The 23,395-nt window shown below is 38.8% G+C and overlaps 2 protein-coding genes across 3 annotated transcripts; both read left to right on the top strand.

The window, feature by feature from the left end:
- The first annotated feature begins 538 nt into the window (after nt 1–538).
- Nucleotides 539–5,606, top strand: LOC123744881 (oligosaccharyltransferase complex subunit ostc-B). Its single transcript, XM_045725094.2, has 4 exons — nt 539–749; nt 2,565–2,638; nt 2,937–3,154; nt 5,296–5,606. The coding sequence occupies exons 1-4, from the start codon at nt 608–610 to the stop codon at nt 5,312–5,314; spliced, it is 453 nt and encodes a 150-aa protein (XP_045581050.1). The 5' UTR covers nt 539–607; the 3' UTR covers nt 5,315–5,606.
- A 139-nt stretch (nt 5,607–5,745) lies between these two features.
- LOC123744879 (uncharacterized) lies at nt 5,746–21,715 on the top strand. Of its 2 annotated transcripts, none has more exons than XM_045725093.2 (8): nt 5,746–7,794; nt 9,720–9,887; nt 11,300–11,407; nt 13,577–14,007; nt 14,836–15,076; nt 18,089–18,225; nt 18,743–18,857; nt 19,331–21,715. In XM_045725093.2, exons 2-8 carry the CDS (start codon nt 9,780–9,782, stop codon nt 19,499–19,501), a joined length of 1,311 nt encoding a protein of 436 aa, XP_045581049.1. In that variant the 5' UTR covers nt 5,746–7,794; nt 9,720–9,779; the 3' UTR covers nt 19,502–21,715. The 2 variants fall into 2 exon arrangements, with proteins under 2 accessions (XP_045581049.1, XP_045581047.1); XM_045725091.2 differs by having other exon boundaries at nt 5,746–7,999.
- Nucleotides 21,716–23,395: the final 1,680 nt, after the last annotated feature.

Here is a 23,395-nt window from a genome sequence, read left to right as displayed (position 1 = left end):
ATTCAAATTAGTTTAAAATTGTTTTGCATCAACAAATATTTTGGTTTAAATCAATTAGCATATATAAAACAACCCGTATAGGGTTATAAACCCATGGAACTGCCTACCTGCCGAAGACATAAATGCCAAAAATCATCAGCACAAATGGGGGGGACCTTTGACAAGCCGCCATCTTCCTGTCCTCGTCGAGGTCATTAAAGAAGTAGTGGCCCTCCTAGGTAAATTCAGGTAAACCAATATATAAAATATACTAATGCATTTTATTTATATTAATTAACATTTATGTTTAATATCATATGTGTAGTACTTTTGTGGACAATGAGATGATCTTCCTCACAATTAACCTACAAACTCTAAGAATTCAGTTTTTCGCAGAATTGTAAACCAATATATCTGCTCCTTATTATGGACATATTGCATATTTTTGTGAATTTTGTAATCAACTGTAATAATAAATTTACGCTCTTAACCTCTCGTAGGAGAGGAGACGCGTTGAGAGTTGTGATTGGTCATCAGCTGGCCAGTGAGGTTGTGATTGGAGGAGACGAAGCCAATAGACGCCTGGACCGGCACGTGTTGTTGTTGTTGTTGAGAGGACGTCACCAAGATGCTGGATGCTCTCTACAGTCTCCCGTTCTTCGTACTGGAGCTGCCCAAGCTCAAGTTGAAGAAGCCATCATGGATCACCATGCCCTCACCCATGGTCGTCTTTGCCTTCATCCTCCTGTCGTACTTCCTGGTGACTGGAGGTGGGTGCCATGGCCTGGCGAGGGCCGCCGCCCCCCCCCCCCCTGGCACTACCCTCCCACCGCTCCTTATTCATTTTCTTATCACCTGAGTTTTGTTTTAATATCCATTGTGACCATTTTCACGGTGTTTGTAAATTTTGCTCCTCTTTGGTGCGATATTAGAGGTTGAGCTTCGTTGAGCGTAGATAAGGTTTGCTTAGGTGATATTTATTCATACCATGAAAATATTGGCAGTTTTTATTATTTATTTTGTTTAGCCTTACTCATAGCTTTAGTAGTGGTGCCTGGAGCTTTTACATCTCCCAACTTTCTAGTTCATTGTTATATTTGCTTTTCAAACTAGTAGGATCCAAAACCTGTGCTGGCACAAAAATTATAACATCATAGTGGCACCACAAATCTCTTTAGGGGGGGGGGGGGGGGAGGGAAACACATTTCATATTATTTTTGTTAGATTAGGTTAGATTTATAGAGTAGCGATGATGTCTTGTTAAATTTTTCTCAGGTCTTAGACCAGTTGATAATTGGGCAAATCTTGATCATATGCAAGTATATTTTTGAGTCATTTCTATTTCTTTTTTTTCATTTGACCAATATAAAGAGCAAAGACAGAATTCTTTTCGTTTCAGTTAACAATAAAATCTGTGTGTGTATCTCTGACCCAGAATTATTTCAAGGGAAATAATTGAGAAACACTGTCTTAGACCCTACACTGAAACTGGATGGAGGTGGCATTCATAACTACTTTGAGTGCACACCACTTGCTTATCACCCTTTCTACATTTGAGTATCTCTTGTATCTTTGTCTTAAGTTTCTTTCATCCATGCTTTCTTGTCTGATTATCCGATCATTTGGTTTCTCCTTAACGGGAACAGGAATTCTGTTGGTTATTAACATCCATGTAGCCAATGAGTGACCTTTCCCATGATTGCTGCAACTGCCAATTGCTGCAATCTACAGCAGTTGACATAAACAACCAGATACTTACTGTTAGGTGAAGCCTCAGGAGTAAGGAAACCTGTCCAAATGTTTTGCTTTGCATGGGAAAAGGTTGTCTCGTTCTCCTTTGTCTGTTTCCATCAGTTTTTTGCACTTTGTGATCATGTTCTCTATGGTTATGTTGAGCTATCTTAACTTTTTTTTTTGTCATCAGCCTTGTTGCAAGCCCTTGTAATTTCTTGGTCTTTTTGTGCTTTATAAGATACGAATTATTTTGTATAAATGTTTGCTATTCTGTCATTACTATTTATGATTAAACAAAAAAGTTTTTTCTAAAGTAATTTACTGTGAATGTAAACTACTAATGGTGCAATAGTTAGGACAATGGACTACTTTTGGTTGACCCAGTACTATATTATTGTGCCTTGGCTATGTTTTTTTTATATACTGATTATTCCAAGTCTACTGACCTTGTTGCACTAGTTTTAAAATATAACTTTCCTGATGTTCAAATTCCTTGTCAAATGTCACCTTAAAAATGTGGATGAAGGTGACTTTTGCCCCTTTTTCTTTTGGTAGTTAATCTTTGTTAGTACAAAAGATTTCTAATTAATCAGGGTAGAGGAGATAAGGTAGTTGGTGACCACAAATTAAAAAAGAATTAGATCAGTAATGCTGATAACAACTTAACATGTTTCCTTGAAATAAAAACCCTGTGAGAAAAAAGAAAGGGCAGCCTGGATTTACAATTATTGTATTTTCTGTTATACATGTTTTGTTCCCATTGACATTTTTGCTGATATATACTGTATTGGATGACAGCTGGCTAGTGTAGTATTTAGGAGAGATTATTAAATTAATTTTTAAACTTTCAGGTATAATTTATGATGTGATTGTTGAACCACCAAGTGTTGGCTCCACCACAGATGAGCATGGTCATTCACGGCCAGTAAGTACTGTTCCATGTTCTGAATTACAATTTTTGTTTAGATATGCTTTAAAATTTAGATACAAGCCTGTTTAGATGTTTAGAGATTTAAAAGCTTTGTGGATGGAAAACACACCACCTAGATTTGTTTTAACAACTTGTGTACCAAATTAGAACAAATTTAGTAAATCTATATTTAGAGTTTGCTTAGAAAAGTGTAAATAAAGCCTAATTAAATTAAGGCTCTTTCTGCATTTAGATAAAAATAGTTAAATGTATTAATTCATTTTATTTTTATTTTTTCCCTCTATACTTTCAGGTTGCTTTCATGGCATATCGAGTAAATGGGCAGTACATTATGGAAGGGTTGGCATCATCATTCATGTTTGCCCTAGGCGGTATTGGTTTCATTGTTCTTGACCAAACCCATTCTCCCTCGACACCCAAGCTTAATCGCATTCTTCTCATCATTATTGGCTTTGCCTGTATCATCATTGCAGCTATTGCTTGCTATGCATTTATGAAGATCAAACTTCCGTAAGTTTTTACTCTTATTTTGCTAACCTATATTCAACACTAGTCATGTTTCATTTTCCTATTGCTGTACATACTCGTGCAATTTGACATCTCTTTGCCAAGCAAAAGTATACCTCATTTTCTGTGGTGGATAATTTCCTGGAAATGTGAGCACTAATTTAATTGCCACTCTTTGGGGTCATTATAACATGGTCCCTATGGCAAAGCTTCCAGATGTTGTAATTTATTATGAGCAAATACAACATTTGGGTTTATTGCCAGAAGAGTTGGCAATAAATGCATAAATATCATCCTTCAGTTATGTTTGGCTCTGGTGAAGCATTGATTAGAATTCTCTATCCAGTTCTGGTCACTGTATTACAGAGTGAACATCAATTTCCGTCAGAAATTTCAATATTGGATGAGTAGACTGATCCTTGGTATTTGGGACAATCCATATGAGGAGTGGTTAAGAGAGCTTGTATTCTTTATTAGCCTGTATTCTCTGGAGAGGTGCATTGCAAAGACAGATATTAATTGAGGACTTTTCAAGTAGAGCAGGGGCATTAATGGAAGATATCAAAAAGGCCTTAAAACTGTCAGACCAGGTAAGAATGTGTAACAATGGTTATAAGATGGAGTTTAGATTAAAAATAGGTATGGGGACATATTAATTTGGCACTATGGTAGTAGACTTGTAGAATAGGTTACCAGCCAAAATCGTGAAAACAAATGGTATAGCCAAGCTTTAAAAAGTAGGCTTGATGAATTCATTGAAAAAGGGAAGTTTGAGCTAGATGGGAACCACCCAGAATAGGCCAACAAGCCCACTACAGTGAGCTTGTTGGCGGCTCACTTAATGTTCCACTGTTCTTAAATTGAACCATGTTGTGGCACTGAATTTGTCGTCTGCCACCCCCCGAAGATTGCTTTTTTCCCCTTACACAGTTGCCTCGCTGAATCAGTGGTCAGCCTTGCAGAATTTACAACAGTCTAACCAATGATTTGACACCTGTAATATTTCCTCTTGGTGATTTATTTCCGTGTTGTGAGACAAGTGTCATTCCCTTGATAGATTAAGACTTCCTTGATTTTACGAATCCAGAAGTTGAAAATTGCTGCTGCTCATAGCATTGTGATAAAAGGTATACACATCTTTGGACAGCTTTGATACTAGCTCCAATTGCACAGGATTATACTGTATTGATAACTTGCAATAAGGCCATCAATGTAATAACCCAGTCAATGATGGCAACCTGTTACAAACTCTTGCCAGACTCAAAATAATGTTTTATCAGTAAAGGACATATGCCTGTTTCTCATAATGCACCCTCGTTAACAACATATAGCTGTTGTAACCTGATTTGTTAAGCTTTCCAAAGCTCCTCTGATAAGTTAAGATTTGGTTGCAACACATTTGAGGTATCTGAGAGATTTGTTGCAAATTCACTCTTAAAGTAGCTGGTCTGGAACTTAGCTTTCCAATCTCATTATATTGAGATTGTTTAATAGGTATTTGCATTACTGTCATCCTATTGACAGTAGTGCAAACACCTATTAATGTACACATCTTGTGTTTAATACTAACCACTGTTTATTATGCCCTATTTCCAATTAAGAAAAGGCATTTTTTAAAACTGGGAGCTTAAATGTAGTGAGACTCTGAGGTTAAGCAACAGCCCATCCACAACAGGTGTAGGAGATGCCTAGGAGCCAAGAGTGAGTTTTGGGGGTAATTCTATCTGTCTAACTATGAGAGAAGTAAGGGGTGAAAAAGATGGTCTGTGACTAAAATAGTAAATACAACAGTAGCCCTTGACACAAAAACAGCTCTCCTGCAGATGTATCTAAGTGTACCTAAAACTGTGCAAAAAGTTGTCCTGCATTTGCAATAAGGATCCTATCATAAGATATTGTATCTGAAGTAATCTTGCCTAGTAGAGCATCCAGATGTAATAACTCGGGACTCCGATTAAATGCTAGTAATAATCATTTGTTTTTACCAACTGAAAACTCATTTGTACCTACAAACCTGATTATTGTTCATCATACAGTACTTGCATATTAGAATTTATTTAATCCTAAACTTTTTGTACAGTATTAAGGTTTTTACAAGTTGAACCGATACTGAATTAGCTATTTAACGTTCTCTTTCTTTTCAGAGGGTATCTAATGAGCTGAAGAGCTCTTGGATTAATTCAAGACACCCATGAATGTACCTGCCATAGGTTTTGGATACTATTACCTGTAGAAAGTGGCTTGTACATTATCATGAAACATCTTGATGTGACCAAAGTGGATTTCATCACATCATGCTTTCTTTGTGTCTTATATTTTTATTTTAATATTTTCACTTCTGTTAAATTTAATAAAGGTTTAGTTAATTTAAAAATAAATATAGTATCATTGAGAGCTTATTTTTGGGTATGGAATAATTGTCATAAAAACATACAATAAATTGAATTATCACGTACATGTTGTTTTAGATAATAAATAATATCCTTTGTCTTGCAATTATCATAGACATTCTATTTATAAACAAAAATTAATTAAGCACACATGAAGAGCAAAGTTCAGATTGTTAAATTACCAGGAATACACATGACGACTTATCTGCAGGCTTTGAATTAATATCGCAAATGAGTACAGTATATTACAGTATCTCTCTAATTGGCTAGATATCACAGCCAAAATTGATACTACCTTCTGAAAGTGTTAAATGATGAGCATGCAGATATTGATTGCTTAATCTTAACATCGGTGACAGTATATCACCCGCTTCATCACTAACATCATTCCGAGTACACATTTGCTTAGGCTGTGAAACGTGGACTTTCAAGAGTTTCTGTTCTCCAGTCAAATTATTTTACTGTACCTGTTTTCTTTCTGTGCACTTGATTTGTGGTGATAACTTTATATCAGTTGACCATATATTATTAAAATAATGGAGATTGTTAAATTTAAATGAAATCACCTTGTGACTTTGCAGACCCACCCACTATGCCATGCACTGGTTGGCCTTGAGCAATAAGACACAAACAGGCCTAAGTATTTGTGGAGCTTCTACTTCAATGCATGTAGTAATGGGAAAGTGGGGATGAGGGTTTCTGCTTTAGCGTTAAAAGTGGAATTAAGTTGAATATAAAATAAAACTGGGCCCCTGGGCCTTGATGAATCTAGAACCCTGGGCTTCGATGAATCTTGGGCCCTGAGTTGGTGATGTACCACCACTTTAAGTTCAACTGGAAGGCAACACAAACACCAAGCAGCTGATAGGTACTGTACTTCCAAGTGACTGAATAGAATCGACAAAAAAGATAGATATACTACTGCAGTATGCAGATGTTGAATTAACCAAGTGAAATTACAGCCAAATATTGAGCACTTCCGAAGAATGGCAAACATATGGTAACTGTACAACCCAATTCATTATAGACCTAATATCCAAAGCCCATTCCGTACTATGCAATGGAAGCCCCCAAAATTAAAAAGATGAGGCTTTGACCAGTCTAGGCCCAAAATTTCCTTCATTCCATCAAAACAAGTTAATGCCCAGATGGAAAAGCAACGTTTGTAGGTTAACCGGACAGTCACTTGTTTCACACAGCATTTCACGCTAATTGTGTTGGAGTCAGACTTATTAGTTGGGCTCCACTGACCTAGAGAAAAGATTGACTGACTAATAATACAGCAAAGAGCTCATTTATATCTGTCATCTCTTATGAGGGAGCTATTTCCTAATGACACGGGCAACAAGCTACCATAAACAATTTGAGATTTGCACCATCTAAAATTCAACATAGTGCCTTAGTTACCGTGCCTCTTGAAACTTCCTAGGAGAGACTGAAGATTATGCTTAGAGCCACAACTTTCTGTATACAGTATCACTCAGAACCCAACAATGAACACTGCCCCTCACCAGGACCAAGTAAAGCTTTGTTATGTTGTCAGTGATCACTAATCTTGAGCTTATGGATAAACCATGACTAGCCAATTAATGAGTGCTGTGTATTCTAGATCTAGAATACGTTTCAGTGTATTTCACTGCTTTGATCAGTTAAATTTTTAGCTTATGACTTTTCGAGAATATACGAACTTGAGTTAATCGTTTAAAGTATCATGTTACTTTATATTTATTGACTGAAAATTGTGTTACTAAATCAGTTTCATTAACAAACTTTTGGAAAGCCTGGATGACACGTTAATTAAAATTGTATTTAATTATTGTCCAAAATAATGAATCAAATAATTTTAAAATTTTACTACCTATCTTGTTAGGCAGTAAACAAATGAATAATGATATAGATATCTATCAAATGAATAAGGTATCTATGTTATCTTGCATTAGTCATTTGTTAGTTTCTAGGTGTATATCTTCCATTCATAATCACTTGTAGTGAAAAGCAGTTTCCATAATCTTGGAGAGAGTTCAGGTACAGTAATCAGTAATGGATGATAAGTAGATAACAATTCTGATAAGGTAATAGATATGAAGGAAACCAGTTTAACTGAGTTGGACTTGATTAAGCAAGGTGTAAGCTAGCAGCTGAGAGATGTAGTGCTCACAGAAAGGAAATAGAGGCACTTCAGAAATACTGTATATATATACACAATAAAGGAAACTATTTGACTTGAAAAGTGAGGAATTACAGTGGAGTAAGGTGTGGAAATAAGAGGCATAAAGATTTTTGTTCAGTGCTATTTATATGGAAAAGTGAAAGTGCCATAAATAGCAATACAGTCCCTGTATATTGTAAAACAGCAAAGGAATGAAATTACAAGGGTATAAATAAACGTAATTTGTCCAGTTTGATATTTCAGCGTAACTCATACATATAGACAGTTACGATGGATTCGGATGAGAAGGTAAGTGATACTAGTAGTGCACAAGAGAAATAGTGGAAACATGAGGGAGACATTTACATGTTAATCATAACTATGCTGTTTACCACGCTAATGAGATGAAACACATCAGCCTTGAAGAAATAGATAAGCACATGTATGATGTGCACACATTTATTCACTATACCATCACAGAACTGGATATGACATTCTAGTATAACCTGCACAGCAGTGCCCTACCACTTTATAAAGGCAAAGTACTTCTCGTCATTAAAGGAATTGCCGTTTGCAAAATTTACAGCACATAATTAGGGTATTTAACATCAAAATTTGCTAAATATAAGTATAAATTTTCCTAACTTTCAATTGCCATGTATTTTCATTTGCTTTGCAGGCTTTTTTATTATATTCTTGCATCATTGCACCTTCCAAACATTCTGCGACATTTACGTCACCTCAGACCTCAAAAAGAAATGTTTCCATTCTGTGTCACTGGTGAGCGTGCAAATCTACTTCATACAGTGTATTTGTGACTGGGAAGTAGCAAAAGTCCTTAATAATAGTGCCAAGTGTATTATTGAGAGAAAAGTGGTCTTCAGAAGGTACCAGGAATATGTTTTTCCCCGTATACTGTACTGTAAACTATAAATTTTTTCTGCCTTGTATTAACTTATGATGTGGTTTTCCCAAAACTTTTTGCTTATATCAGTATCAGTCTATTGATATAAAATAGAATGTCTTTTTGTTTGTCTGAGGTTGGAGATCAGATGCTTGGGGCTAGCCTCACTCAAATTTTACACATGAAGTATGTGGGGTATGGGAGAGCCCCCTCTCTCATACCTCGCATATAGGGGAGGGGCATATGGGGTATGGGAGAGGGAGTGCATGTTTGAAGAGAGTGAGGGGGGAAAATAGGGAGAGATATGAGGGAGAGGGGAAGGGTGAAGAGACACCAGGGTGCAGTTGGGTATCCCCTCTAGTTCATATCGTAAAAGAGTGTATATTTGTCTGTAAGATGTTGCAAGCCAGATACTTGTTGTTAGCCTCACGCAACTTCCCATAGTGATTTATGATTGTATAGGGAGTGTCATAGTGGAAACTGAGATCGACCCCCATGCCCCTCCTTAAGTAGGGTTGACTTCTATTAAGACAACAAGTGACAAAATCAGCATGGATTTAGAAATGTTAAATCGTGCCTAACAAACTTGATTGAGTTTTATGACAAAGTTACTAAAATAAGACAGGAAAAGGAAGGCTGGGTAGACCGTATTTTCCTAGACTGTCAAAAAGCATTTGGCACTGTTCCTCTTAAAAGTCTGTTGTACAGATTGAGAGAGAGAGACAGACGGACAAACCTAGGTATTATCGGGTACCCTCATCTAGTTGTGGCTATAATTATATATACCACCTTTCAGCTTCGAAAATATAATTGGCTAGAAATAATTTGGATAAAATAGCAATGCGAAAATCCTTGCCAGAGCGATGGTCGGGCAAGTTGCAAAGTCATTCACAGAAGTTGATTTTGCAACCGCCGTTCCTAGTCGTATTAAAATTTGTTTGTGTGCACTCTGTGATGCTAAAATATTTCCCCACTCTTACATAAATTATTGTACTGTACAGTATATTGAAAATATAATAATGTAAATATATACATTAAGTAATACATTGATTCCTAATCCCTCGTATTAAATTTCCTGGGATTAAATTCGGGTCATCATTGCCTGGCATGATGGGCGCCCCGCAGACGAGCCTGGACTGTCCGGTGTGTCTGGAGGAATACGACGAAGGTCAGAAGACGCCCAAGATGATGCCCTGTCTTCACACCGTCTGCGTCTCCTGCATCATCGAACTGGTCACTTCCTCCGCCACTACTGCCACCTCTGGCCTCACCTCGGATCATATCTATGTGGTTGTGAGTTTTTGCTTCTAAGACTGTAATTAGGGTGGTATAGGGGTTAAATTAATGACATTTCGGCAAGTTCTTGTCGTTAGGGTTAAGGGTCAGGATGGTCACTGACACCATTGGAGATATCAACCACCCCTTCCAGTGGCCTAGCCATTGGAAGGGGATGCCCTTCTCCCTTCCATTGGGGAAAGGAGAAGACATTCTGAAATTTACTCCTCTCCCAGACCACAAATATTCTGATTTTTCTGTGTATGGAAGAAAGCACCTTTCTGGTTGTCTTTCCTCATGATGTGTATAACAATTTTTGTTATATTATAAAACAAAATTTAAGGTTTGGCTCTTTTAATGTATAGGAGTAGCTATATGATATATTACCCCCCCCTTTTTCCCTACGTCGAAGCGTGTGTGTTTTATCTTAGGTTTAAGATGAAATGTGCAAGTTTTTCAGTGCTATGAGTGAGGTGAGCTATAGTGAGCCTAAGCTGTTGTTTTAGATTCAGTTAATCGGAACAAAAAAAAAAAATCCAAGCCTGGCACAGATGTGCTGATGTTAGACTAAGCGAATATTGGGGACGAGAGGACATAATTGAAGGGAAATTCCATCTTCCAGAATACCATCCACCTTTTTGTCGCCCGGTGTTGAACTTTCTCAAACACCAGCCCATCCTCCGAATAGACAGTATATTTTCATACTAAATGTAATAAGTACATTCCTGACTATCGGCATAGTACATAAATACACTTAATCCCCAGCATCGCACCAAAATATTGTGAACATTAGAGTTTACCTAAAAAGCTGTATAGAAAACCACGACCACACACGACTATGGGAGTGTAGGACAAGCAAGTAAATAGCATTTATTGCCTCTTAATTACAATTAGTACTTAACCTATAGCTATACTGATATTATAATTTTATAAAACTTATAAAACAAAACTAAAGGCTTTCAATAAACTATAAAGTAATTCAAGATATTTTCAAATTTTGTATAAAATCTTTATTGTTTAATAAAACTGAAAAAAATTCTTTATAAGTTATGTCTTTCTACAGATTAAGTCTCCATGCTTGGATTCAATAATCCAAGTAGTGTTGCACCAGAGATTTATACAGTTTAATAATTGCCTTCATTTCCTTGAAGGCAATTAACCAAGTTACAGCCCCGCTCCTGTGCCAGGAAAGTCCACTACGGGCTCACCATAGCCCGTGCTGCTTGGAACTTTTTGTTGCTAGTAGCTGCATCTTAAACAACAAATGTGAGTTAGGCAACTGCTAAGGCCATCATCCTGCTGGGGAGTGGTCGCATGTTGGCTAGGGGGACGTTGGTTAGTCTAACAAGCTTTCTGTCACGGCAATAGGAAACTATATTGTATATCATTGTACTGAATCTTGTTAAGAGTGAGTTGTTTTGTCGCCACAGAGATCCCGTGATGAAAGAGGGAGGTCGGAGGAGGAAGCCGGGCAGCGGGTGGAAGCCCAGCACCACCAGGCCGGCACCCAGCACATCTACGACGAGCCTCTACAGCAGGTACTGTATGTTGTTGTTGTATAAGATTCAGCTATTGGGAACAAAAAGTTCCAAGTAGGACGGGCTATGGTGAGCCCGTAGTGAACTTACCTGGCACAGGAGCGGGGCTGTAACTAGAGTAATGTATTTTATATACTTCCATCCCGGGTAGCCTCGTCTCCTGACCGATTGTTGCCATCAATGGCGATTAGTTTAATGTCATAGACTAGTCAAATTAAATCTGTGTAAACACTCTTTGCAAATAAAGGGATCTAGAGTATGGAACTCACTCCCTAACTAATTAAAAAGCTGTCCAACCTGCGTTTTATTCAAAAGTAAAGCCAAGAAGTACCAAATTTCATCATCATACTTTCTTACCTAGTGCTTCAAACACACACTATATCTTGTGCAACCTACTCCCCCAAAATATGTGCCTCAGCTGTAAAACTTCACCGCTCTATTCACTGTCATCTTATATCATGGTTGGTATGTTGAATGCAAATTTTACAACAATGTACCTAGAAATAATTCTCAAATTATACTACAATGTATCTGTTGATAATTCTCAAATTTTACTGTAATGTACCTACTAATTTTGTACCTGTTAACATTTTTAAATTTTGCTACAAATTACCTACTTAAATCTATCTGTTAGATTAAGGATCTGCCCGAAACGTTATGCGTGTTAGTGGCTTTACAAGAATGTAAAATCATCATTGCTCTGTACTCTCATAAACCCACTGTACCTTCTTGTATATAAATAAATAAATGAATAAATAAATAATTCATTTTCGTTGGAGGACAGACAGCCAGTGTTAGGCTTACAAAGAGAACTATATGAACTCAGCCCATCCTCCTGTTTTGATAGTACTTATAGGAATGATGAGGACCATAGTACAGTTTCCGACTTACAATGCAATTTGAAAGTAGTTTTTAGTTTAGTTCATTTATTATGCACCCCATACCCATCTTGTGGGCGGTAGTGGAAAGGGTTACAGAGGCACATAATGGGCTCAGGGACAGAAATCGGTTTTATTGAATTTGGACAAACCGGATAAAAATTTTATATGTATGTTGCAAAGACAAACTGAACTAACCTAACCTAACCTTCATAGGCCTACTGCCGCTATCTGACACCTAATGTAGTACTATACTAGGCCTAGGAATATTTAAGTTTGTTTTAAACTTAAGTTTTTCGGACTCTGTAAAGTGAATAATACAAAATTTTACTGACCAGACCACACACTAGAAGGTGAAGGGAGGACGACATTTCGGTCCGTCCTGGACCATTCTCAAGTCAATCGACTTGAGAATGGTCCAGGACGGACCGAAACGTCGTCGTCCCTTCACCTTCTAGTGTGTGGTCTGGTCAACATACTTTAGCCACGTTATTGTGACTCATCGCCTGCAAAATTTTACTATCTAATTCCTTAGTACGTCAATGTTTGTACTATGGTGCACACAGTTATAAAAATTACTATCTAAACAGGAGGATGGGTTGCATGAACTCCACAAATGGTCAGAAGGCTGGCAAATGCTTTTTAATATAGGAAAATGCAAGACCTGGCGTGTGGCATAAGAACCCACATCACTACTAACAAATTAACAACATTACTTTGCAGCAGACTTATGAAGAAAAGGAGTCAGAATCCATCATTTACTGAAAGTGACACAAGTGGAAGCGGCAGTAAAAATGCTAATTAAACCCTAGGAATAATAAAGTGTACCTTTGACTTTAAGGAAATGAAGTAACACTAATTACTACCAATTCCTATATATTTCTAAGATTCACACTTCTCCACGGGCACTCCATCAATATTAGTTAACGCGGTGAAGAGAATTCTAATTGTTTTATCAACAGAGTTAATGAAACCGCATTCTACTATTTTCATGGAAAACGTATCAAGTAATACTTATTGTCTAGTTTTACTGTGTTGCCATAATGGATATAAGTGTCCCTTCACTAGATTGTACAGGCATGCCCCGAAAAAAATTATAATTAGTTTTATACATAATTCGTTTTATGATCTTTTGTTAAAGAGCAAGTACAATAATCGAGGCACGGTTGGCTAGGTAAATACAGTTAATTAAGCACACGGGGTTTCAACTCTCAATCCCTAACTACAGTATTTAAAAAAAATTAGATTTTGTCCGTGTCTGACACTGCTTTCCTTATACTTCCTGCAACAGAGTGCTTCAGGCCACACCAGCTCCGTCGCGTCGACTCCCTCGGTCATCAATGGGAACCTCATGAACGTTCGTGCCATCGCTGCCTTCGCCAACATCATGCAGACAAACAGGTCCCACCCGGCCCTTCGGCGTCTGTCTACCCAAACAGCCTCTACCAGCATCATCCCGCGACACCCCCGCGACCCTCTTCCCACCACACCTCCGGATCCCAAAACCCTACCATCACCCACATCCCCTCCCGCCCTCCCAGCACGCAAGGCAGGCTTAGGAGCTCCTCCCGCCCCTGAGAGACCCCAGAAGAGGGCCAGCAACCCGCCGATAATGCCCAAGCCTTACACAGTGGCCAAGGAGCCAGAGGTACCTCGTAATAGGGAAGTTCTCTGTCCACTTTGTCGCAGCCTCGTCAACACCTCACAACTCCAGACTAACAGGTTGAATACCTTTATATTTTTATATTTTGTACTTTTTGCTCTATCTGCATTACTTTTACTCTTTGTCCAATACTCGAACCATCGTTGTAGTGGTTCATACAAACATGTTCTTTGGGTGTTGATCTAAACATGACTCACATTAGGTGCCCCCTTCGGTAATACTGCTTGATAAACAAATCTTTTTGTTCACTGAGGGACGACGACGATTGAGGGATCGGACTGGATATCAAATCGAGGGATTTGATAAACAAATTAACATTCTTACGTGATGTATTTTGATAAACATTAACATTCTTAGGTGATACAGCTTCTTAAACATTACCATTCTTAGGTGATACAACTTGATAAACATTACCATTCTTAGGGGATACAACTTGATAAACATTACCATTTTTAGAGGATACAGCATGATAGACATTAACATTCTTGGGCGATACAGAAGTACTGTAATACAAACTCCTGACCTTGCCAACTGCAGTTCACGTTAAGCACTTCTGAAGTTTAAACATGTAGGTGATCTGCATAGATGAACATTATCGGAAAAGAGAAGGCTATGTACAAGCCCATTAAGAATGGCGAAGTCTATTTAAAGCAACAATTTGCCGAACCAACAAATAATGTTAAAAAATAAGAATAGCAAAAATAAATGATGTAGTACGTATAGTATAGGACAAGCAAGGACAAGTACCAGAAAGGTGTCGGCCTTAATAACCCTCCAGTAGGTACAAAGCCTAATACCAACCAACTCCATTTTGCGCTCCCTTTTTGTTTCAAGCATGTGGCCTCTCTCTATCTACCATCCACATTTTCTCTCTATCTACTCTTCAGGTACGTTCTGGCCCACTTGCGGGATCTGGCACGCCTTCAGGCTCTACATACTGCCCAACCACCACGACCCACTACCAACCCTACCCGGCCGCCCATCGCCAACCATCCCCCACTTCCCACCCCTAGCCAGAAAACGCTACCCACTGCACCTAGCTTCATAGCGGAGGACTTCTGGTGTATTTCCTGTGATGCCCCATGCCAAGTTGGCTGTGTCGGCCACGAACTGTCACCCATCAAGCAGGTGAGCAAGTAGGTGAATGCCTTATCCAGTAGGTGAGGGAGCAAACGAACGCCTCATCCAGGGTTGGTGAATAGATATTTCCTTTACCAGTTGACGGTGCAGGGGAACATTCCATACATGAAGTGAAGGGACATTAGGTCATACCATGTAACAAATGATTAAGAGTTTGGTAAATATATACCTTAGGTGAAGACGACTTTGAACAATATGGAGGATATTGATCCAGATAACTTCTTCAAAAGGTCAGATGTAACGCGGACAAGGTTCAACTGTTTCAAGCTCAACAAGTCACAATATAGGACAGAGCGGTTGAGTGCCACAGGGCTAACAACACTACAAACCAGGTATGACAGGGCGGATCTTATTGAGACTTAAAATACTGAACAATTTGGAGGATGTTGATCCGGACAATTTCTTGAAAAGGTCGGATGTAACACAAACAAGGAGCAACGGTTTCAAGCTCAGCAATCCACAGTAGGACTGAGAATAGGAGATGCTTTTTTACCCACAGGGTTATTAACCCATGGAGCCGCCTACCCGTCGAAACTGTAAATGCCAAAACTCTGTTTACCTTTAAAGTACAGCTGGAAAAGATTAAGGCAAACGGGGGACCTTACACAAGCCGCCGGCTTACTGTCCTCGTCGAGGCCAATAGTGTTAGTGGCTCTCAGGTAAACTCAGAAAACAGGAGATTTCACCGATAAGGTTATAAACCCATGGAACTGCCTACCTGCCGAAGCCGTAAATGCCAAAATACTGCTGAATTTTATAATCCAGCTTGAATCATCAGGACAGATGGGGGACCTGTGACAAGCCGCCGGCTTCGTGTCCTCGTTGAGGCCACTGAAGTGTTGGAGGCCCTCAGGCAAATTAAAGAAAATCTACATCAGGTAAATGAGTTGATGAACATTTACATCAGGTGAAGGTTCAAGTAAGCTTGAGGTAATGTAATACATGTGGGACATTTGGGGCTTGACTCTATTTATTTAATTATTAAAGTAATGAAATCAATTACGAAGGAGCACCCTCTTTTATAGTAAAGAGGGAAACTAATAAAATGTGATCATTTGAAATTCCTAGAGGAACCAGTAACTATGGATAAATACTAGAAAATATAATCACTTGAATAATTAATGGGCTGTATATATAATTTAATTGAATCAAAGCCTCAAACACCTACATTGGGGGCTTATTGCTAGAACTTCATATACAGTATGTCTAGGAACTAGTGTGGTTCGTACACCAGTTCATTATGTAATAACCTAATCTTATGACCAATTAGAGAATCAATAGAGAATTTGTCACCAATAAGAACATAGATTATGAATATCAGAAATTAATGATTATAATAAACACGTGTTAAATCCAGTGCACAGTGATCAATAGTAATAATCCAGTACAGATAATTTGAATAATTGAATAGGGAAAAGGGTCTTAGCTTGAAGACGTTTTCCAAGACATCAGTCATGAATCATCCTCGGAATCTCCGGAATTCATCATGGAACACTGGGAGATGAATAACACTGGGAGATGAATAACACAGGAAAGTAACAGCTCGGGGAGTTCCTCACACGCAAGCTGTAAATCAAAATATATTACGTAGCAACATATTAGGATGCTAAATATCTATATTCAAGAAATTGGGAATGGAGAGTGATAAAATATACTAACATGTGTTTTATTTATGTCGCTCGGCGTGATGACAAGCTACCCTGCTGTAAACAATCTCTAATGATGCATCAAAAGGGAATATGTGTACTTAGCTAATAGGGCACTGTATAAGTTGAAGCTTGCCGAAACTCGCGTCCCAGGCTCTAGCGTCGCAATGGCGAACACGTGGTGGCTAGCTTGGCCTAGATGTCGACGCGCTTCTCTGGCCGGTCACGATGGATTACACGGAACAAATTGACAAGTTCCGGGCTGAATGTCAAGTTAATTCTTGTTGACGATTCACCACAATGTATCCTATGACACTGACACCAAACGAGTTGCTCAATTCTGCAACTAGTCTTCACACCGCACTTTGGCGACTTTCCTCTCTCACCGACGCCTCCACACGCTCTCTCGTTAATGGCGTCTCTCCCTGCCCCGCTCCGCGTCCCCGCATTCGCTACACAAATTATTTACTACGAATAATATTATTTCTCGCAGTTGCGGCTAAAATGCTTGGATAATGACGGGTTTATAATTCTAGGGAGCTAAATATTATTATTTGCTCGTTTTACGATGTTAAACGAGCAATGGAGAATGATATTAATTCTCTCCATGGCATTCACGTGTGACGTTAAATTTATTACCAGATAACAGTTGTAACTAGAAACGCTCGATTTGGCATTATTTGGGAGTCAGGTTATCGGTAAATAATTATCACACAGAACACTGTTGTTTTTAGAGAATCAAACTCAATTCTCTGACACACTGGATATAAATGTGTTTATTTTGGTAGAATCTGACGCAATACTGGTGTTTGGTTACGTAAGAATTCCAGCATTATTGTACAGATACAATTATTAGTTCATGTGAACTCTACTGTTGGTTAATTTTAGTTACTACAGCAATTAGTAGATTTTAGTAATAATTAATAATAATACAACTGTATTGTATTAGTGTTGGAAATTTCCAACAATACATCTCAAGAGGATAGAATAGCTTAGGCGGTACACCCAAAGTTACAGCCCCGCTCCTGTGCCAGGTAAGTCCACTACGGGCTCACCATAGCCCGTGCTACTTCCAACTTTTGTTCCCAGTAGCTGAATCTAAAACAACAACAACGTAGCTTAGGCTATTTCCACCCTCATAAGGTTAAGGGGTTGACGAATATTTATATCAGGTAATGAAGTTGATGAATATTGCAGACAACAGGTGATATAAAAAGGTAAACTCCTCAACACCCCTTCAGCAGGCAAGAAAGTAGGTGAACAGCCTCCCCTTCCCCCACCATACAACAGTTCAGAAAGGTGGACAAGGACCACATCCAGAAACAAATAAATACTGGAGAACGTGTTGTTACAGTGGGTTGGGACTCTGGAGACCTCGCTGGCCGACCTGCAGCGGAGGGCAGAGCAGCACCTCAACGCCTATTCCACCGACCTCGACCAAACCGACGCCGATGTCAAAATCATCTTTCAAAGCCTCAGCAAGGCCACCAAGTGAGTTCCAGACAGTCATATCAAATTTCTAGGTAATTTTTAGATGTGCAAGGAAGCTTCCAGGTAAATTTTGGAGCTACAAATAACATTTACAGTTTAGTTTCAGACCTCAAGCTAAAGGTCTTCAGGCGAGTTCCAGTCTCAGCCAAATCTGTAAATGAATTTAAGAATCTGAAACAAAGTCATCAAGCAAGTTCGAATCTCGAAAATACCTTTTATCTGCTAAAAAGAAAGTCTCCAGCTTAATTACAAAGCCTGAAACGAAGCCTCCATATGAGTTTCAGTCTCATCAATACTTCTACAAAAAATCAAGTAATAATCTCACTCTGAATTAAAAAAAAAATCAGTTAATACGTCAGTATTCGAACCTACTGCTTCTCTGTACTATTTTGAATTTAAAATTTATACCAGTTGTATCTCATTATTTTATTGGTCTCTCTCTCTCTTTACTAAATACATCATTGTCCATTATTTACACCGAAGAGCATATTTGTTATTGTTATTTCCTTCCGTATAGGCACTTATGGAAATCCCGGCAGCTGGTGCAGGAGGTGCGTGGCGAGCTGAGAGGTCTGGCCCAGCGCCCGACTACCCAGGACCCCACACAACATGCTCTGGCACTCTCCACAAAGGTCACTGGCCTTCATCTCTCTCTTGCTTCACCGAAATTATACTGCACATACATGCTCACACCACCAGCACATACAAACAGCACCCCCTACATGGGGGGGTTGTGAGTTCGAGATGGGAACTAACAGAACCTCTCTGCATCACTAAAACTAGGAAAAAGATTTCTCTACCACCAAATGCAGTTCCTGTAGACAACATTTAAAGTTAACCATTATAATACAGAAATTGTTTGTTCTGTTAAGTTTGTGGGTGTCACGGCTTTGTTTCTCAACAATTTTACAAAACTTTAAGGATATTCGACCACACATTCATCGTATCAATACTAACCGTTTTGTTTAATAACGTTAGGTATTGAGAATATTCTAATAACACTAATTGCATGAAATTTAACTGTTCCTTTACACAATTAGTAACTTTCTGAAGGCACGTGTTATTCATTATAAGGTTAAAGATCATTTTGTATTTTCTGGTGCAGATATCAGAGGTGCGCGCCCTGGATGAGCGCGTGGGGGCCATGGAGATAGGGGTGGAGAGCAGCGAAGTGTACATCTATCGTCAGAACAACAAGCTGTATTTGTCCACCTGTCAGCCAGACAGAACCATCATCATCACCGTCAGCGAGGGACAGGGTCAGCCACAAATCTAGTCAAGATGACTCCCTTATACCTTGTCCACGCAACCCTTCCCTCTCCTATTGTACCGACATTCTGTTATTTTTGCGTGTACACAACGTACTACAAAAACTACTGTGACGAGAAAATGGATGTTAGTGCAGTCTTTCTAGGGAAGATGGGATGCCAGGCATATAAAACAAACAAAAAAAGCAAAAAAAAAAAGGAAACAAAAAAGTTAGACTGCAAGTTGAATCTTCACCTTGAGGTAACTGTAGGATAAGACAGAGAACAAAAATTTAAAAATACTCAAGAATGACGTTAAACAAATTACAACAAAATATTATCCAAGCTTGGCTTGATACAGAGTGCAAATTAAACAAGACAAACAAACAAAGCTACGTTACGTTAATGTGCAAATACTAGAAAATGGTGCGGGAATACTGTGAGCTAAGACTGCATAAATCTGTTACCACACTGAGGTATACCAACAGACCTAGTCAGTAGAGCACTCAGGAGTAATCTGGAGATTGATTGATGAAGATTAAGCCACCCAAGAGGTGGCACGGGCATGAATAGCCCGTAAGTGGTGGCCCTTTTGAGCCATTACCATTATCATTAGCTGATACTGGAGATCTGTGGAGGTGCGACTGCACCCTGTGTGACCGGAGATGTCTTCCCCGTGGCTTGCTGGAGCTGGCAAGCCTCTATATATATGGAATAACGGCCATCCAGGTGGTGCTGGAGTCGTAGATAACTGGGAACCGGCTAACTAGCGGTGCCCTTGTTTCCGGCGGTGGCGTGATCCTGAGGCCGTCACCAGGTGCAAGGGTCTGGAGGGCCCTGGGGAAGGTAGACTGGTAGTACTCTGTCTAGACATCTGAGAAGTAGTTGTTGTTCTTGGGGCTGCAGGTCTTGAATAAGTAGATGTGGTATGAGAATAGGTGATAATGGAGTAGGCCGAATCTCTTCCTAGAGAGATTACCATGACACTACAAAAACAAAGAAGACGGCCAACCTATTCATGAAGAACTCTCCAGACACCAAACAGAACCCCTTGAAAGAAACCAACGTCATTTATGCCTTCACATGCTCACTTGGGGACTGTCAGCCCAAAAGATCTCAGTATATAGGCAAAACAACAACGTCTCTCTCTCTCTCTCTAGGTGATTAACAATGCACAAGCAACAGGGCTCCATCAAAGAGCATATAATCTCCCCAACCAGACCACCACCAGAGAAATCTTAACAAGCAGCACAGAAGTTATCGACAAATACAACGACAACAGGAGACTCGACATCAACGAGGCCCTACACATCAAAAACTCAAAATCAACAATCAACAGCCAATTAACACATAATTACATTCTGCCCTCTTCAAGACACCGAACCAGCACAGAAGCAAGAAGATGAAAACACGCAATGGTGTACCTATTGATTCACTTGTTCATCTCAATCATGTCCTGTATCACCTCACTCAAAACGAATATAAGCATTGGCAGAGTATGTAAAATTGTCTTTGAAAATGTAAGGAGTGTCTTGCGAAACGCTTGTAGGCGTCAGACCATAAATAAAGTGTGAAAGTGAACTTTGGAGAGTTAATTTTTCAACTACACTCGACAGTGAAGAAAAACAAGAAATATTGAGAAGATTCGTGTTAGAATCATTAATCTTACCCTTTTGGTCATATTCAACAAATGTTTACAAGAAAGACTACAACCAAAATATACTAATATACATATATATATACATATATATATAGCCCAAGGGGTGCATATGTAGCCTCATTGTGGTGTACATATGTAACCCCTCCAAGGTATGAATATATAGCCACTTCTGGGGGTGCATGGAGCTTCTCCAAGGTATGCATATCTAGCCTCTCCCGAAGGAGGGGGTGCATATATGTAGTCTCTCCAGGAAGTGCATATGTAACCCATCGTGTAGTGGGTGCATGGATCCTCTCCAAGAGGATCTCATGCACCCATTAAACCCATGGAGCTTCTCCAGGGGGGTTTTTATCAGAGATTACTGGGGAAAATTGTATATGCTTCGAAAAGTATACAGTTATATGATGAATATTCACTATTATAATAATAATTTGTATTAAATTATTATTTTATGACATTTTATGCTTAAGCTCAGAAATAAACTAGTGCAAAAATTAACAATGTTCCTAATTTTCTTTTCATTATTACTTAAATGTAATTTTTTTGTTTGTTTCTGTAATAAAGTGTTGATTTACAAATAAAATGTTTACTTATACCTACTCCTTTTTTCCGTTATATAACTAAATCAACAGTATCTTAATTCACAGTTTATCAAAATATCATGATGACCACAGTACCCCATTACTCATCCTGTGAGTGGTAGTTTATTGTGCAAAACCATACTCATCCTGTGAGTTGTAGTTCATTGTGCTCCCCATACTCACCCTGTGAGCCGTAGCACAAAGAAAGGATTATGGAGGGCGCAAAATGTCTTAATCGGACCAGTGGAAATTGTTCTATATTTTATTACAATCAGTCTCTACACCTTCTCACACTACAATTTCTATAATCTATATGTATTAACAATATATTATTATACATTAGAGGTAGGACTCTGCTAATGATACTATAGTTTTCAACATTTATTTTCTTTATATAATAGTAGTTTTTGTTTATAGTTTTATGTTACACCCCGTATTTAATACGGTACTTTTACCATATATATGAATTATATAGGTGGAGTCAGAGGTCACTCCCTGCAATACCTTCAGTCTTACTTTACTGACAGGCTCTAATATGTTTCTGTGAATAATTCCATTTCTCCCACCCTACCCATACCTTACCTTGAGGTTACCTTGAGGTGCTTCCGGGGCTTTGCGTCCCCGCGGCCCGGTCGTCGACCAGGCCTCCTGGTTGCTGGACTGATCAACCAGGCTGTTGGACGCGGCTGTTCGCAGCCTGACGTATGAGTCACAGCCTGGTTGATCAGGTATCCTTTGGCGGTGCTTATCCAGTTCTCTCTTGAACATCAACATTGGTGTTCCACAGGGCCGCATACTTGGCCCTCTCCTCTTTCTCATCTACATTAATGACCTTCTAAATGCCTCTCAACATCTCAAGCCAATCTTATTTGCTGATGACACAACCTTCATTTTCTCCAGTCCTAACCATCTTACTTTGAATGACACAGTGAATACTGAACTAAATAAAGTCCATCTTTGGCTAACTGCTAACAAACTCACCCTTAACATTGACAAAACCGTCTATATTTTGTTTGATAATAAATCATCAGATCAAATTAATCTAAGAATTAACAATATCCAAATTAGTAACAAACTAGATGGTAAATTCCTTTGTGTTCTCATTGATAACAAGCTGAATTTCTAGGACCATAATCTAAATATAGCAAAACAGTTTCTAAAACAGTTGGCATTCTTTCTAAAATCAGATACTATGTACCCCGCCCTGCTGCTCTATTACTCTCTCATCTATCCTTATCTCATTTATGGTATTTGTGCTTGGTGTTCTAACCTAAAATCATCAACGTCCTCTAATTACTCGACACAAATCTGCTATTAGAACAATAACAAACTCTGGCCCCTGACAACACTCGGCCCCCTTAAATCTTTGAATATGTTTGATATTAAGTCACTGCACATCCTCTCATGTGTACTCTATATATATAAAACTCTGAACTGTAATGCCAATCCTGACCTTAAACGCTTCCTAGAAGGTTGTAACAGAACCCATGGGCACCACACCAGAAGCAAATACCTATTTGATATTTCAAGAGTGCGCCTTAACCAAACTAGAAATGCACTACAAATCATGGTACCAAGACTATGGAATGACCTTCTCAATCATGTCAACGGCTGTACCTCTCTTAACCAGTTTAAGAGAATAACTAAGTACTACCTAATAAATTCCATGTAATCTTCATTAC

The sequence above is a fragment of the Procambarus clarkii genome, chromosome 70 (assembly GCF_040958095.1).
Source record: "Procambarus clarkii isolate CNS0578487 chromosome 70, FALCON_Pclarkii_2.0, whole genome shotgun sequence".
Lineage (NCBI taxonomy): Eukaryota > Metazoa > Arthropoda > Malacostraca > Decapoda > Cambaridae > Procambarus > Procambarus clarkii.
Note: the sequence above shows the minus strand (reverse complement) of the source record. Positions and strands in the feature narration are given on the sequence as shown.